The 15784-nt window shown below is 42.0% G+C and overlaps 1 protein-coding gene across 3 annotated transcripts in view; it reads left to right on the top strand.

Annotated features, from left to right (window-relative positions):
- Window positions 1-15506, top strand: part of LOC121291996 (protein IWS1 homolog) — a 47509-nt gene extending 32003 nt beyond the window's left edge. For 2 of the 3 annotated variants that reach the window (XM_041213727.1, XM_041213716.1), the window contains 8 exons: window positions 764-846; window positions 2075-2204; window positions 3610-3727; window positions 4579-4690; window positions 7514-7585; window positions 10376-10432; window positions 10721-10832; window positions 14700-15506. In XM_041213727.1, coding sequence (XP_041069661.1) covers window positions 764-846; window positions 2075-2204; window positions 3610-3727; window positions 4579-4690; window positions 7514-7585; window positions 10376-10432; window positions 10721-10832; window positions 14700-14825 — 810 coding nt within the window. In that variant the 3' untranslated portion in view covers window positions 14826-15506. The remainder of the gene's footprint in view (window positions 1-763; window positions 847-2074; window positions 2205-3609; window positions 3728-4578; window positions 4691-7513; window positions 7586-10375; window positions 10433-10720; window positions 10833-14699) is intronic. The other variant, XM_041213735.1, reaches the window with a different exon arrangement.
- The last annotated feature ends 278 nt before the right edge of the window (window positions 15507-15784 follow it).

Below are 15784 nucleotides of genomic sequence, written 5' to 3'. Positions count from 1 at the left end.
GCTCAAGTAACTGACAGGTACATTGAAGGAAAGGAATTCCAGGATAATAATCTCAGAATAACATCCTCCACATGCTGAACCTATTAGAGAGAAACATATTGGACTGATTGATGCGTGGTTCAATGCATGGTACAGATGAAAGAGGTTCAGATGCTAGGCCCGTTGTTACCATTTCTCAGAGTTTGGGAGACTGTTTTATTGGAATTCAAAATTTAATGATGGAAGCACAATCAGCACAGCTGATAGGTTAAGTAAAACGGTTGGAAAAGATTTCATCTAGAGAAGCCACAGGATGTGAGAGTAATAGAATATACACAGAAGAAATAGAATTGGGAGAACAACAGAACCAAGCAGTAGAAAGACAGGAAAGAGAAAAGAAGCAAAGATGAAACATGGGTAGAATATAGTGTAAAATATAATGTTCGAGGTTTTCTTTCATTCCGGAGCAAGAAAATAGTACAGGATGACACTAGGTGATTGGTAGTGGCATTGGAGAAGTAGTGTGTGAAGGAAATGAAGCAATGAAGTTAGTAAATGTTTTGTAATTATTTTTGCCATTAAAGGGGTGGTATGGGGAAGAGAGATGCCTGGAGTAGGAGTGAGCAGACTGGATACCCTGAGAATACATATTGATTTGGCAAGCTGAAGATCAGTGGACATCTGGTTTTGACAGTCTCAAGACTCTGGTACTCCAGGAGGTGTCTGCAGTGAAGTAAATCCCGGCATTCTTATTCAATGGCCTTTTCTGTTCTCTTTCCTGCAGGAGGATAGACAGCTCAATGGCCAGAAGAAGCCAGCCTTGAAGAAGCTGACTCTTCTCCCCACAGTAGTGATGCATTTGAAAAAGTAAGATGAGATTTACCTCTGCTCCTTTAGTTTTTGGTATAACATAGAGCTGAGTTTCCATCAGTAAGCTCTGTATTAGTGGTCCATCCACTGATATCTGAGCCATACAGATAGTGGGGATGGGGTGGGGAGGCTGTAGCTTTGATGTCCTTTCCAGTTAAATAGTCTACAGGTGCTCACTGACCTCACACATCAAAAAAGGTAACTTGGATTGGGGAATCAGAAGGCAACTGAAGCCCACGGAGCTGGACTCGATCAAGAGTTAGCATTTTCAGGAGAGAAAAAGTCTTGCAAGATTGCAAACTCAACAGACCAATAATTTTGGGATAAAGTGATTCTCATTAGTGACTTACCTACCACTGTCAGTGCTTGATATTGAGGCGATCCATCAAAAAAACATTCAAAGTAAAAATTATTCCAATCACTGCTGATTGGAATTAATATTTTGAGTACTTTTGCTATATCTACTTCCACTTACATCTATTTATGTAGAGACAAGCTGTCTAATGCCTACAGTCCAACTTAAAATGATAAGAAAGGACCAAAGAACTTCTGGTAACAGTGAAAGGTCATAATATCCTACATGTCCCTATTCCTTTTGTGAGGCTTGCCATGTCCCTCAGGTGCTGAATCAGTCTATAGTTTGTGTACATACAGCGATTAACTTGAATTATTGGTATGAAACAGAATTTATTTTTTCAAGACTCTTTTTAAAAAAAGAATGGTTCCCAGAATTTGGCCGATACTGATAAGATAGCATTTATTGCCTATCCTTAGTTGCCGTGTAGAGGTGATGGTCTTCTTCTAAGACCACTGCAGTTCTTGTAATGATGATGCTGCATTGGATAAGAAATTTCAGATAGTGACAGTTTTCATATTACTTTGTACCGCTGCCAGTTATTAGGTTATAGAAAAAGGGGGGAGAAAGGCAAAAACTTAGACTTGTACAAGGGTGCTAGGTGGTGTGTGACAAAAAAAACTGCTGGAGTTATCTGTTATATAGGAAAAGAGGGAGGTGTTAAAACAGCAACAGATTTAATGTAACACGAGTGAAGAAAAACCCTCAAGCTATTACCTAGATCACCAGTACAACCTAAAATAACTTGTGTAACCCTTTGAAGGGTTACCCTTTGTAACCCTTTCTTGAGCAGAAATCTTTGAGAATGATCATAATCAAATTGTCTTGTTTCTGCTTCCTGGTGATGCTCTTCACTATCAACTTCTGCAGACAGGATTTAAAGGACACATTTATTGACAGTGGGGTCATGTCTGCTATTAAGGAATGGCTCACCCCATTACCTGACAAGAGTCTACCACATCTGAAGATCCGTGAGGAGCTTCTGAAGATACTGCAGGAGGTAAGAGAGAGTACACAGCATATTAATAGCCTGTTATTGTCAATATCTGTTACCTGCCTCAAATCCATGTTTATAAAATTATTTCTATGTAACCTTTCTTCTCCCTGTTCCCATCCACTTCTTAGTGTACATTTCCTCCCATACTTCAATAGCAATACTGGTAATTACCTGTTGATGTCTTAGTATGATAGCATTTCTCATAGATAACTTTCCTTCAAACTCAAGATTTTTTTTATTTGTGCATGAGAGGTGGGGACTGCTGGTAAGATCAACATTTATTGCTCATCCCTTGAGAATGCAGTGGTGAGCCACTGCCTTGAACAGCTGCAATCCGTATGCTCTAGGCATAACCACAGTGCTGTTAGGAAGGGAGTTTGAGGATTTTGACCCAGCGACAATAAAGGAACATCAATATACTTTCAATCAGGATGCCATGAGACTTTGAAAGGAATTTAGAGATGGTATTGTTCCCAGGCTCCTGCTGCCCTTGTTTTTCTAGATGGTGGAGTTCATGGATTTGGGAGGTGCTATTGAAGAACTCTTGGCGAGCTGCTGCAGTGCACCTTGTAGATGGTACACACTGTAGCCACGGTGCTCGATTGTGGAGGAGGTGAATGTTTTAAGGTGCTAGGTGTTTTATCCTGCACAGTATCTTGCCTGGATAAGTCATGTTGGAGCTACACTCATCCGGGCAAGTGGGAAGTATTTCATCATGCTCCTGACTTCCATCTCTGAGATAGTGGAAAGTTGTTGGGGAGGCAGGAGGTGAATTATTCACCACAGAATACCCACCCTGTGGCCTGTTCTTGTAACACAGTATTTATGTGCTAGTCCAGTTAAGTTTAAGAAAGGTGAGAGAGGAAAATCATGGAATTATAGACATGTTAAGGCCAGCATGTATTATTCATCCCTAATTGCCCTTGAAAAGTTGTAGAACTTGCAAGGCCATTTCAGAGGGGAGTAAAAAGTCAACCAGATTGCTGTGGGTCCAGATTTAGATATAGGCCAGACTGGATAAGAATTCCTTTTCTAAAGGAAATTAATGAACCAGATGGAGTTTTACAGCTGTCCAATAATTTCATGCTCACAACTATTGATATTAGTTTTTATTCCATATTTTATGTAGTTAATTGCATTTAAATTCCTCCTCTACCATGGTGGGATTTGAGCTCATGTTTCAGATCAGTAATCCAGGTCTCTGGATTACTAGTCCAATAACATAACTACTTTGCTATTGCACTCCTCCTTTTTGCTCTCATCAATCCTCTACATATAAGCAGTTCCTACTTCAGCTGGAACCCTCTGTTGGTGGCTTTCTTAACCACTCTTGCCGAGTAGTTAACTATGTTGCCACACTAACTTTCTTTAGGATCTTCAAATGTGATTGACTGATGTGTTGTTACAGTTGCCCAGTGTGAGCCAGGAGACTCTGAAGCATAGTGGGATTGGACGTTGTGTGATGTACTTGTATAAACATCCCAAGGAGAACAGAAGCAACAAGGAACTGGCTGGAAAACTTATCAGTACGTTCATCTTTACTGAACCTGTACTTCCCTCTGAGTTTTATTCCCTTTATTTTCCCATTTAGCTTTTCACGGGGTACATTTCCACAGGTGCCCTTTATCCAGGTTCACTGTGAACCTAGCTGTTACACTATTCAATTGAGGAACCATTACATCAGAGTTTAATCCTGTCCCCATGAGATGTCCACACACTGTACAGAAAGAATCCAGACAAATAGACACATGCACGTGTGCGCGCACACAATCATACAAGACCTTGTACTTGTGCACAAACATTGTCTTTACATAGATTGAAGTGACAGAATTTCCATTTTTGATCTCTTGAGTGGAAAAGATATATTGGGATTGTGTCTAGTTTCTGAAACGGAAGTGGTGCAATAATACCGTTGCCACAAATGCTGACTCTAGTGCTGGAGCTCATGTATCACTTGCAGGAAGGACTGTTCTGAGTTGGCTCGCCACTCCTAAAATTGTCCACTTTCAGCTGCAGCATAGTGCACAACCACAGTCAGTTCCCACTCTTAAACCACCATGCAAGGGGCCATCTTCTGTGGAACATTAGAACAGAGGCTGGAAGAGCCTTCACTGCACATTGTCCAGCAGGCATCACTGGAAAAGAATCAAGAGCAAAGTCCTGGTTCATTTTGTCCACCTAAAACAGTAACCAATTGTGGACAAATTGGTTTCACCCCCTGATCTGGGCAGGTTGGAGGAGAGAGGTAGGCATGCTTAGTTTTCTTAATATACATAATTGTGAGTGTACCAAGGCGAACCCTATTAAAAGATGGGATGAAGCCTTAATTTGCTGGTTTTCTGTTTGATATTATAGCGTACATTATTTTTTTACCTAGATGAGTGGTCGAGACCAATCTTTGGCCTGACGTCAAATTACAAAGGTATGACGCGGGAGGAACGAGAGCAGAGAGATATTGACCAGATGCCAATGCGGCGACGCCTGAGCAGGTATTTAACAGTAGAAGCTCAGTGTTAAACATGTAGTACTAGAGATGTGTTCAAAGAGTAGACCGTACCCCTTTCAACCCCTATCTTGTAATTTCTTAGTGAAGAGTTGAAGAACAAATGCACTTGAGGATTCTTCATTCTATCTTCTATCCTATCCTGGAAAATGTTGAATTGAATCAAAATTTTAAAGGGCAATTGTTACGCTGGAGAAATTGGCCATGGTTGGTGAAGGTTACAGAGAGGGAGAGGTTAAAAGTCCATGTGTGAACAATTTCCTGCAAATGAAATATCTCTCACTACCTTCCAGACTGATCCCTAGCTCTTGCCCTGCAGTCTGGACAAATGTATATACATAAAGTGATTGATGAATTCACCCGATTCAAGGGGACAGAGGCATCACCTGAAGTACAAATAAAAGGACACTTGAAAGTGTTACGGTCTATATTTGTGATATTCGGGTTTCCAAAAACAGTTTTTCTTGGTATGTATTACATGATCTACAGTTCATTCAAATTTGGTCGGTATCACTTTCAGGTGGTGTATATTACACATTGGTGGGTGACTTCAATTCACTTCTGTGTTCTGCATTCTGATGCACTGATCGCATTGCAACAGGAAGGTTTGGTCTGTTAGGGAACACATGCAAACTGATTTTTACTGGGTGCAGTTGGTGTATTGGGATCTAAACTTGGTTCTTGTTTATAGTGCACAGTGATGAAGTGTAACTTAGTCATCCTATCCTTGATTTTGATTGTCAAAGATCAGTTCATTGCTGATTATTCAGCTATGTTGGGTACTTATATATTTCATATCTACTTCCTTTAATAGCATTTAGAAGTTCAGTTTAAATTAATATCCAGTTACATTTATAATGCAGCTGACACCAAGTTGGAGACTTCATGGGCAAACCAATGGAGCTTTCAGTTGCATCCTTCTCTGGTACCCTCCAGAGGAGCAGGCTGGAACTGGGCTGCAAGCATTTGCTGTGATACTGCTAACTGACTGGTTATTTGTGTTTAAAGGTTGTAAATGTACTAACCACTGAATTCCAGATAGAGAGCCCATCTCAGACTGAGCTGGGTTTACACTGGTAAATTATTTTTAGTTGTTGGCATGTTAGGTATTAAGCTGCTTCTCACTCGTTCACGATCCACATAGAAATGTGAAATGCTGCCATCTCCTGGGGGAAAGATATCCTCACCGGCTGGTCCAATGGCCTTTCCTATTCTGTGTAACAGCTTCATTCTGCGACAGCCCAATCATCAGCTGCTCTATTCTCACAGAGAAAGATTTCATTGGCCTTGCCTGCTAGTTAGTAAATATAAGTCTCTGCCTTCAGTCAATGGAGGTATAGAAAGGGAAATTTTTTTTTAAGGCTAAAAAGCTTGAACACTATCATGTACTGAAGCCATAGAAGTTAACAACTGAAGGAGGCCATTTGGTTCCAACTAATTGCTAGATCAATTCAAAACTAATCCCATTGTCTTGCTCCCCCTCTCTATATTCCTTTGCACCAAATATTTAAAGGATGGTAATGACTTATTGTAATTCTTTAGAGGATCCTATGGTTAAATGAATCAGGTAGATTGTTCAAAACCTATCTGGGCATGGGTTCCGTCCATATCGGAAGATGGGTCCCTGTCTGTCTTTGTTTTCTTTCTGGTCTGGTTGGCTTGGAACTCTACCACGCTGATTCAGTTTTTTCCTAGGATGTTCCAGTGTTATCTCCCTGAACTGCAAAGCAGAGGTTAGAATGAGGTTGTTACACAGAATTAAAGATCGCTCTCTCATTAACATGACAAATTTCATAAAGTCCTTGTCTTACCTGGCAATGACTTCTCCATTGAAGAGGCATTGCCTTGCATTATTTACCTCACTCCCCAATGAAGGCACAGTGCCTTGGATATCCCTCCTCCTTAATGCCAGCAACCCAATTAATATGTGGAGGTTGAATGTCTTTCAAAGTATGGAGAAAGCTTTAGGCTTTACCCACTATGTGTAACTCATTGTTTCCTGGTATGGCACTAAACCTGAGGAAAGTTCTACTGCAGGAAGATGCAACACTTTGCTCAATTTTACCTTGGTAGGTAAAAATCGCTGCTGTGGTTAAGTTTCTAGTTGAAATGCTGGCACTTGGGTGATTAGTCTGATTGCTTTGTTTCTTTTCTGGTACATATTCACATGCTTACTTGCAAACAGCTTTTTGGATTTATTGTCAGGCTTGCCTGTATTAAATATCCACTGTTGAGTTTAAAACATCTTCACAGGTTAAAGGAAGTTTACTGCATAGAGATATTGGTGTTGGGAAAGTGTGAACAGGGAGCACAGTTATTTATCCATACCACTGGGAAATGTGTGATCATTTGTGCCTCCACTAATCATGTAGATTTAAATTTAAAAACAAAAGTTTTTAACATTTTTTTCTGGGAGGGAGACCACCAATTGGGTTGTTAAAATGGGATGAGCAGCTCTCATTCTCACCCAGATAAAAGAGATCAAAAGAGCCCAGTAGTCCCACAGAAATACTTGTATGAGTGGAGTACAGAATCCAGAATGTACACACATCATTCCCACACCTTTTATTTCACCAACCGTTGCTCTTTCTCTTAATTTTATTGAGTTCCTGTCACATTGTGCACTCTGTTTCTATCACCTGAGTTTGTGTTTTGGTTTAGTTTTTCTCCACTCTGCTTTACATTATCTTCATCACTCTATATGAACAGCCATGTTGCGGAGTGCCCATAACACCTACAATCTGTTCCTTATCCCCAATATGGCTGTCCACGTCTGCTACCCTAAACTCTGCTTCATTCGTTTATAAAGAGACCCTAGGGACGAAGACAGCGATGATAATGCAGCTGATGTCGTTTCTCCAGATCAAGGACGCTACTACAGGTTTTCAATTCAATGATTTTTTTGTTTCATGTTATAATTTATGGGTTCATTACTTATCTATAAAGATTCAAAATTTCCTAATAACTTACCAAATACTTGAGCTGCCCTGTACAGCTGTTCCCTTCTGCCTGTGGTTGAATCTGTGGGGGGAAAATACTCTCTTCGATTGCTCCTGACTTAGCTTCATTGAACCTAGCTAAACACGCAACCCAAGCTCCTTCACTGAAAATAGGCTGGCTACAGGCCACTCGGAAATCAAGTTGACTGCAGGTTCCACTAAAACTGGGCTGGCTACAGGCTACTCTGAAACTGGGCTGGCTACAGGCCATTCTGAAATTGGGCTGCTGAAGGTTGTTCTGAAACACACCAAGGCCTGAAATTGGTCTGGCCATAAAAAAACTTCCTTGACTGTGGATTGACTAACAAGATGCTCATTGCTTGTTTGAGGATACTTTATCAGTTCCAACATTTTGTTCCAACGTTAGGTAATTGGTAAAGCCCTAAAGTGGAACAGCGTGCTATTGGTTTGGGGAACCAGGTTATAATTTAAAAAGGAGCCATACCTTATGATTTTTACAATGATAAAGCACATGTCTGTTACTCACTGTTCAGCTTCATCCAGTGGCTTTAAATAGAAAATTGATGGGGTCGATCTTGAGCTCTTTATAAAGTCTAAATATGAGAATAGAACAGGGCACATGTGTGTCCTTTACTGTGTTGTTGAGGAACAAGGAAAAGGTTATGGTTAGTCAGGAGACTGAACTCCAGTAATGTGGAAGTTATTTTCTCCTGTCTCTTCACATTTGCCATACATAATTCACCACCAGCTTGGGTGGACAGCCAGCTTAGCCCAGGTTTCTGAATGAAGATTGAGCAGCCTTCTAACATTTTCTCATAGCTGCTTGGCTCAGTAGGTAACAAACTCTTGACCGTGAATTAGAAGGTAATCCATTCAAGCCACGTAGCCTAGACTGATACTTCAGTAAAGAGAGGGTTCTGCATTTTCAAAGAGCAATTAGAACCTAAGAAATAGGGGCTGGAGTAGGCCATTTGGCTCGTCGAACCTGCTGCACCATTCAGTATGATCATGGCTGATCATCTACCTCAACTCGACCTTCCTGCACTAATCGACTTCTGTGTTGAATGTACTTAACAACTGAGCATCCATTGCTGTCTCGGGTAGAGATTTGCAAAGATTTGCAACTTTTTGAGTGAAGAAATTTCTCCTTATCTCTGTCTTAAATGGCTGATCCCTTATTCTGAGACTGTGATCCCATGATGGTGTCTTTCTGAAGAGATGTGAACCCGACACCCCATCTGCCTGTTCAGGTGGAGGCAAAAGATCCCTCAAAGAAGTAGGGCCCAATGTCCTGACCAGAATTGTTTACTCAACCAACACCACTGTAAACAGATTGATTAGTTTGTAATGCATCTTGTCGTGCACTAATTGCTAACTGCATCGCACTTCCTTACTGCGTTGTGCTTCAAAAAACATTTTGGAAAACCCTGCAAATGTCAAAAGCAATATATAAATGCAGGTTTGTTCTTTCCTGCTCCTCCTTCCTACGGGGTGAATGGGACACAGCTTTCAACTCCGAGTTAGCTGAGCTGAAGAACTCATTGGGCAGAATTTTCTTCCCATCGGGGGGGAAAGTTGATGGGCAGGCACGTGTGGGCGCGCTTCCGAATGGCGCCTCTGATTGGAGGCGTGGCGCCATTTTACATGGGTGGGCCAATTAAGGCCCGCCCAGCGTGACGTCCGCAGGGAAGTGATATGCACTCCTTGTGCGGGTGGGGGGAATGCCTAAAATCGAGAGTGTGCTCTTTCGTGCACGCACACGAAAGAGCGCATTCATCTCTCTGAGGCTAAGTGCTGCTTCAGGGAGATCACCTCTACTTTCAGCAATATTCAAAATAGAAAAAAAAAATTCCCTGACATGTCCCCTCATGTGGCAATGTCATATGAGTTGGTACATGTTCATAATTTCCATAAAAAATTTATTAAAATTTTTAAAACCCTACATGAAACCTCATCCTGCCGGTTGATGAGGTTTCATGCTTTTTCTAGTTGCCGCCGGGGCTCCTGGCCTGCCCGCCAACCTTAAAGTTGGACGGGCAGGTCCACTAATTACTTTAATTGAGGTCGGCGGGCCCGCAGCTGATTTTGCTGCGCCCCCGCCTTCCTGAACATTTAAATGGGGCACGGTGACATCGGGAGTTCCGCCCACCCCGTCCCCGCTCGCCGATGGTAAAATCCTGCCCATTGTGTGGAGATGCTAGAGTCTAGAGATGCTTCCTAACTTTATCCTTTCTGGTGCAATAGAATGATGCATTTTGTATATAAAATACATCAAATGCACCAAGTAGGAAGCTGTATGTGCAGGAAGGAGGTCAAGAAATCAGAGTGGAATCTCAAAGTCTTGAATAAGCAGAATATTCTGTGGTGGAAAGGACATGATTTGGGGAGTAGAAAATGTTAGCATCCACTCTTCTGATCCTTTGTCAGAGTTGCCATTTACCCAAAACCTTTGATACTGATCCTTGGAAAATGATGGGTTCCTGTACATATCCCTGACTCTGGACTTCATGTAGTATGACCTCTGAGTGCACAGTTTAGCTATTGCGGCAAACCTTGAAATCCTATATATGCAGAAAGGAGGATAAGGGAGCTGCAATTTTATGTTGGTTTCTGTTAAGTAGTCTCAGGGCCGTGCATTTATCCAAGTCCTGCCTGTAAATACCTATACATTGTGAGGGGAATGAAATAACACTGTTTTTGTTTTTCTTTAGTTCTGGTGGACAAACCCCACGCAGAGATCTTGAGAAGGTGTTAACAGGAGAGGAGAAGTAAGTGATGCGTGGATCAAGTGAGCGAGGAATCTGGGGAAACAGCAACCATTGGCAATTTAAATAATGGTGCACAAAACCAAGATTTGATGCGAGGTGTCATTCACTCATCATTCCCTTCATAAATGTTACTTTTTAAATAACTGAAATCAGGACAGGCATGGGATTGGGATTTTAATTATTTTAGAGTCTTCAGTAGGTATGAATGACAATCGAGTATTCTGCATACAATGGATCCGATCTTCAAGCATCCTCCACTTATATACTATATGCATCTTTCCATTTCAGAGCACTGAGACCTGGCGACCCAGGATTCTGTGCACGAGCCAGAGTGCCATTACCATCGAACCGTGACTATGTTGTTAGACCAAAGTGGAATGTGGAGATTGAGACAAGCAGGGTGAGTGATAAGAGTTTGGGGGGGGGCAGTGGGTGGGATGAAATGTCATTCCAAAAAAGTCAATTCACAAAGGAAAAGACTTCCAGGCGGTGCAGTGAAATGCTGACACCCTAGAGACTAGAATGGATTCATGTGAGTTTGATTTCCCCACCTCACCCATGTTGAGTGAGGAGATGCTAGTTCTGTTCTGTGCTTCACCATATTGAAGATAGGGTTAGGGACTCGGGAGATCAGATTTTTGCTAACAGCCAAAATCTAGAGTCAGATTGGCTGGGCCACAGAGGGAAGAGGTAACTGGGCCAACTTTTTGTTCAGATCTTCTCGATTGGGGCTGGGCACAGAAAAGGAGGGCACATCTTTCTCCTGAATCCTCCACTCAACCCTGAAGCATATCCTGGTTTGGTAGCTAGTGGGGCAACCACATGCTGATCGTGTTCATAAACATGCTGCCATGACATTGCCAGTATATGGTACTCCTTGTGCTCTTGCTCCGTGTTGAATAAATCCACAGGACCTATTGTTATGTAATTGGTGTCTGGGCACATCTAACTTGTCAGTAATAGTTTACATGTGTAATATTCCAAGTTAGTAGCATACTTGTCTGTGTTGCTGATTTGGTTGATGCCATAACTAATTTAAAACTGGACTGATGTCATGATACCATTCAGATCATTTATGATGCTGATTGTCCTCGACTGTTCTCCTCTCTAATCACCACCATGTCCTAGACATCCCACCAGACCCTGGTTCGAATGCATTCGAAGTAAGATTGACGCCATATCCACATTTGAGTGTTACTTCCCTTTTTTTCTTATTAGTCATCAAGGAAAGAGGTAAGCTGCTTGGAAAAACACAAGATTGTTTGCAGAAAAGAGGAAGCTAAGCAGGATGCAAAGAGCTGTCAAATTTAGCATTGACAAGGATAGAATACCACTGTAGGTGGGTGACCGAGGAAGCTGCTTGAATGGTACCTGTCAGGGAGGTTTGGCCTGACATATCTGTTCCTTGGCACATGCCACTGTTGCATGATGTTGCTAATATTATGCCTCTGAGGGGCAGCAAATTGCTTCTCGCTTCATGATCTGCACTGATTTTTCTCTATTGCTGTTTTTTTTGGGTAGAAAAATATTTTTGAATACATGGAACCTGTGTTAAGGGATTTTAATGTATACAATTAACAGAGACAGTGAAGGAACGGCAAAAATTTCCAAGTCAGGATGGTGTGTGTCTTGGAGGGGAACTTGCAGGTGGTGGTGTCCCTATGCGTCGGTTGCCCCTGTCCTTCTAGGTGGTAGAGGTCGCAGGTTTGAAAGGTGCTGTTGAAGGAGGCTTGGCAAGTTGCTACAGTGCATCTTGTATATGGGTACACTCTGCTGTTTGGGTGTGCCAGTGGTGGCCGGAGTGAATGCCTAAGCTGGTGGAGGGTGTGACGATCAAGTGGGCTGCTTTGTCCTGGATGGTGTCAAGCTTCTTGAGTGTTGTTGGAACCAAACCCATCCCAGCAAGTGCAGAGATTTCCATCACACTCCTGACTTCTGCCTTGTAGATGATGGGCAGACTTTGGGGAGTCAGAAGGTGAATTACTCACCACAGAATTCCCAGCCTCTGACCTGTTCTTATAGCCATAGTATTTATACAACTGGTCCAGTTAAGCTTCTGATTAATGGTAAACCCCAGGATTTTGATATTGGGGGATTAAGTGACACTAATGCCGTTTATGTCATGGGGACATGGTTAGATTCACTTTTGTTGGGGATGGTCATTGCCTGGCATTTGTGTAGCATGAATGTTACTTGCCACTTATCAGCCCAAGCCTGAATGCTATCCAGATCTTGCTACGTATAAGTATGGACTGCTTCAGTATCCATGGAGTCAGGAATGGTACTGAACATTGTGCAATCATCAGTGAACATCCCCACCAATGCCCTTATGATGGAGGGTTGATCATTGATGAAGCATCTGTAGCTGGTTCAGCCTAGGACACAACCCTGAGGAACTCTTGCAGTGATGTCCTGGGACTGAGATGATTGACCATCAGCAACCACAACCATCTTCCTTTTTGTTAGATAAAAACAAAAAACTGCGGATGCTGGAAATCCAAAACAAAAACAGAATTACCTGGAAAAACTCAGCAGGTCTGGCAGCATCGGCGGAGAAGAAAAGAATTGACATTTCGAGTCCTCATGACCCTTCAACAGAACTGAGTGAATATTAGGAGAGGGGTGAAATATACACTGGTTTAAGGTTGGGGGGGAGGGGGTGGGGTGGTGTGGTTGCTTGTCCCTACAACCGCCCCCCTCACCTTAAACCAGCTTATATTTCACTCCTCTCCTAATATTCACTCAGTTCTGTTGAAGGGTCATGAGGACTCGAAACGTCAACTCTTTTCTTCTCCGCCGATGCTGCTAGACCTGCTGAGTTTTTCCAGATAATTCTATTTTTGTTTTCCTTTTTGTTAGGTATGACTCCAACCAGTGGGGAGGTTTCCCATTGACTTCAATATTATTCGGGCTCCTTGATGCCACACTCGTTCAAATACTGCCTTGATGTCAAATGCAGTCACCTCTTGGGTTCAGCTCTTTTGCCCAGTCTCTACTCTCTTCACAACTTTCTCCGCCAATTGACTTTGTTCTTGAGGATATTGATTTATGCTAGCATAGGGTTCCACAAGCATCAATCATCCTGTTATTTCATGATTGCTGGAAAGCTGTGGACCTGCGGTGAGGTGGGGACACCCCAACCAAACCAGTTTTTTTCTGATGGGCTGCCAGCATGCAGTTCCTAGCAGGAATCACTAAATAGTGATCATGAGCTGTGACTGAGGTCCCACCTCCTTCGCCGCCAAGGAATTCCAAAGCCAATGTTTTGCTGCCCAATTTAGATTAGCTAACTCAACACAGTTCAGAGTATAAGCTTAGATTTTTTTTCTGCTCTATATGGCTGCGCACCATAGTAAATAATGCATTTAGCTAGTGATACATCAGTGGAACCATCCAAATTCTAGTTCGCAGTTTAAAGCATCTGAGTCCTCAAGATACATTAGAAGAGTTGGGGCTCTACACTTGAGAGACAGGTAGGATCAGGTGTGACCTGACTGAGGTTATCAAGATGGCAAAGGAAATAGATTATGTTTGAATTGAGTTTGTTTCAATTTGATAGGTTATGGAGGATTAGAGGTCACAATTTTAAATTGTACGAGGAATGCAGAATCGAAATTAACTCCTTGATTAATTTTCATTGTTGTCTGGGCGCGGTTGGAGAGCACTTCTTAGATTTTTTGTTCCCAAATTTGGCCTGGGTTTTTAAATGGTTTTTCACCTTTCCCAAGAGATGATGGTTTTTTGGGTGGGCTGGAGAGAGTATATATTGTGATATATCATAAGTATGTGGACCAGGCCAAATAAACAAGATCTTTTCAGTTCTCCAATGTTTGTAAATTTGCTTTCAGTGTACTATTACAGCCATTTTGAAGAGCGCCGAATACTTTCTGCATCAGTCAGTTTTAAGTTGCCATTTCGAAAAGCCTAAAACATAGGTTTCTTTTATGAGCATGGTGAAACCTTGTTAAAAGAGTATTTCTTTGACTCAGGATCATATTTCATATCAAAGGACTTCAGTTGCGTCATTGGGGATGAGAGCTTTAACCTACTTGCCCACATTCAAAGTCAATGTTGATTATGCGTCTCAGGCAGAGATGTGCGCACACGCGTTAGACTGTATGATAACTCTTCAAATTGTTTGAAAATGCAGGAGAGAATTTGCTGAGGGGGTATATGTTTGCACATGTAAGTACTAAAGTGACAGTAATATACTTGCCTGATGTTGGCATGTGCTCATTGATTTTGTGTTTTGTTCCTTCCACCCCAGGGATCAGTAAAGAAAACATTGAATCGCCTCGACAAACAAATGCGTCGATTTCAAGATATCAAGAAAATGACCAAATCGTCTCGGGCAGTAAAGATCAGCATCGAAGGCAATCGCATGCCCCTGTGATCCTTATTTATCAATAACTGTACCTGGAGCTGATGAATGTAGTGCAGCAGTGTACATACAAGATTGTGTACTCCTACCCATCCGGCCCAGTGGAATCAATATACCTCCTCTGTTCTCTTCTGTTTTCAGGCATTCTTTTTAACAGTGGTTTGTTGAAGTCTTGGAATGTTGAACTACGGCTAGCTGTAGCATCTGAGCCCTGGATACCCTGTCGCCGTTCCTGACTGCAGCACATTTGGTGAGCCCACTCTACACATCAAAAGGATAAGTTTTACTTATCTGCAGACTGCATGTATAGAGGTTGGATAGACTTTTTTTTTCTAAGCAAACTAGTGTCCAGCGTTAGAGGAACGCAGCTGCCTGGCATGGAGCCAAGTTGCTGTCCAATTAAATGGAGTGCGGGGGGGGGAAAGAAAAGGACTTTCATTAAATATAGATGTGTGCTGTGTTTGGATGTATTATTTGAAATATCTGCTGTATCTGCCAGATCAGCACACCTCTCACATCGTTCTGGTCTTTAAGTTTTTCAGTAAGCCCTCATTAACTGGATGAGTCTGTAGGTGGATATCTTGGTTAAAGGTTGGGCTGATCTTCTTGATCAGGCAATTTGTGATGAAATACAATGTGATTGTAGGCACATGCCACATTTTTTAAACAAATAAACCCCTCTTTGTAAAGGTTTGTAGTTGTCAGTAGTCAGTGGTTGACTCCTCACGTACACTTCTTCCTCCTTTCATGTTGTAAATGGAAAGTAATGTAATAACCAGAAAATGGCTTTGAAGGAAACTTGTTGTGTAAGCCAGAGCTTCTCAACCGGGCCCATGGCCCACTGGGAGTTCCTGAGCAGGTTTTAAGGCATCCACCAACATGAACACACGAAGAATGTTGACAGCTGATTTTATGAACATAATTGGATCATGGTGGAAACAAGAAATGAATCTTTGAGTCATGGCCTCTCT

Source organism: Carcharodon carcharias, chromosome 2, assembly GCF_017639515.1.
Source record: "Carcharodon carcharias isolate sCarCar2 chromosome 2, sCarCar2.pri, whole genome shotgun sequence".
Lineage (NCBI taxonomy): Eukaryota > Metazoa > Chordata > Chondrichthyes > Lamniformes > Lamnidae > Carcharodon > Carcharodon carcharias.
The sequence above is the reverse complement of the archived record's forward strand: the minus strand, read 5'-3'. Positions and strand labels throughout refer to the sequence as shown.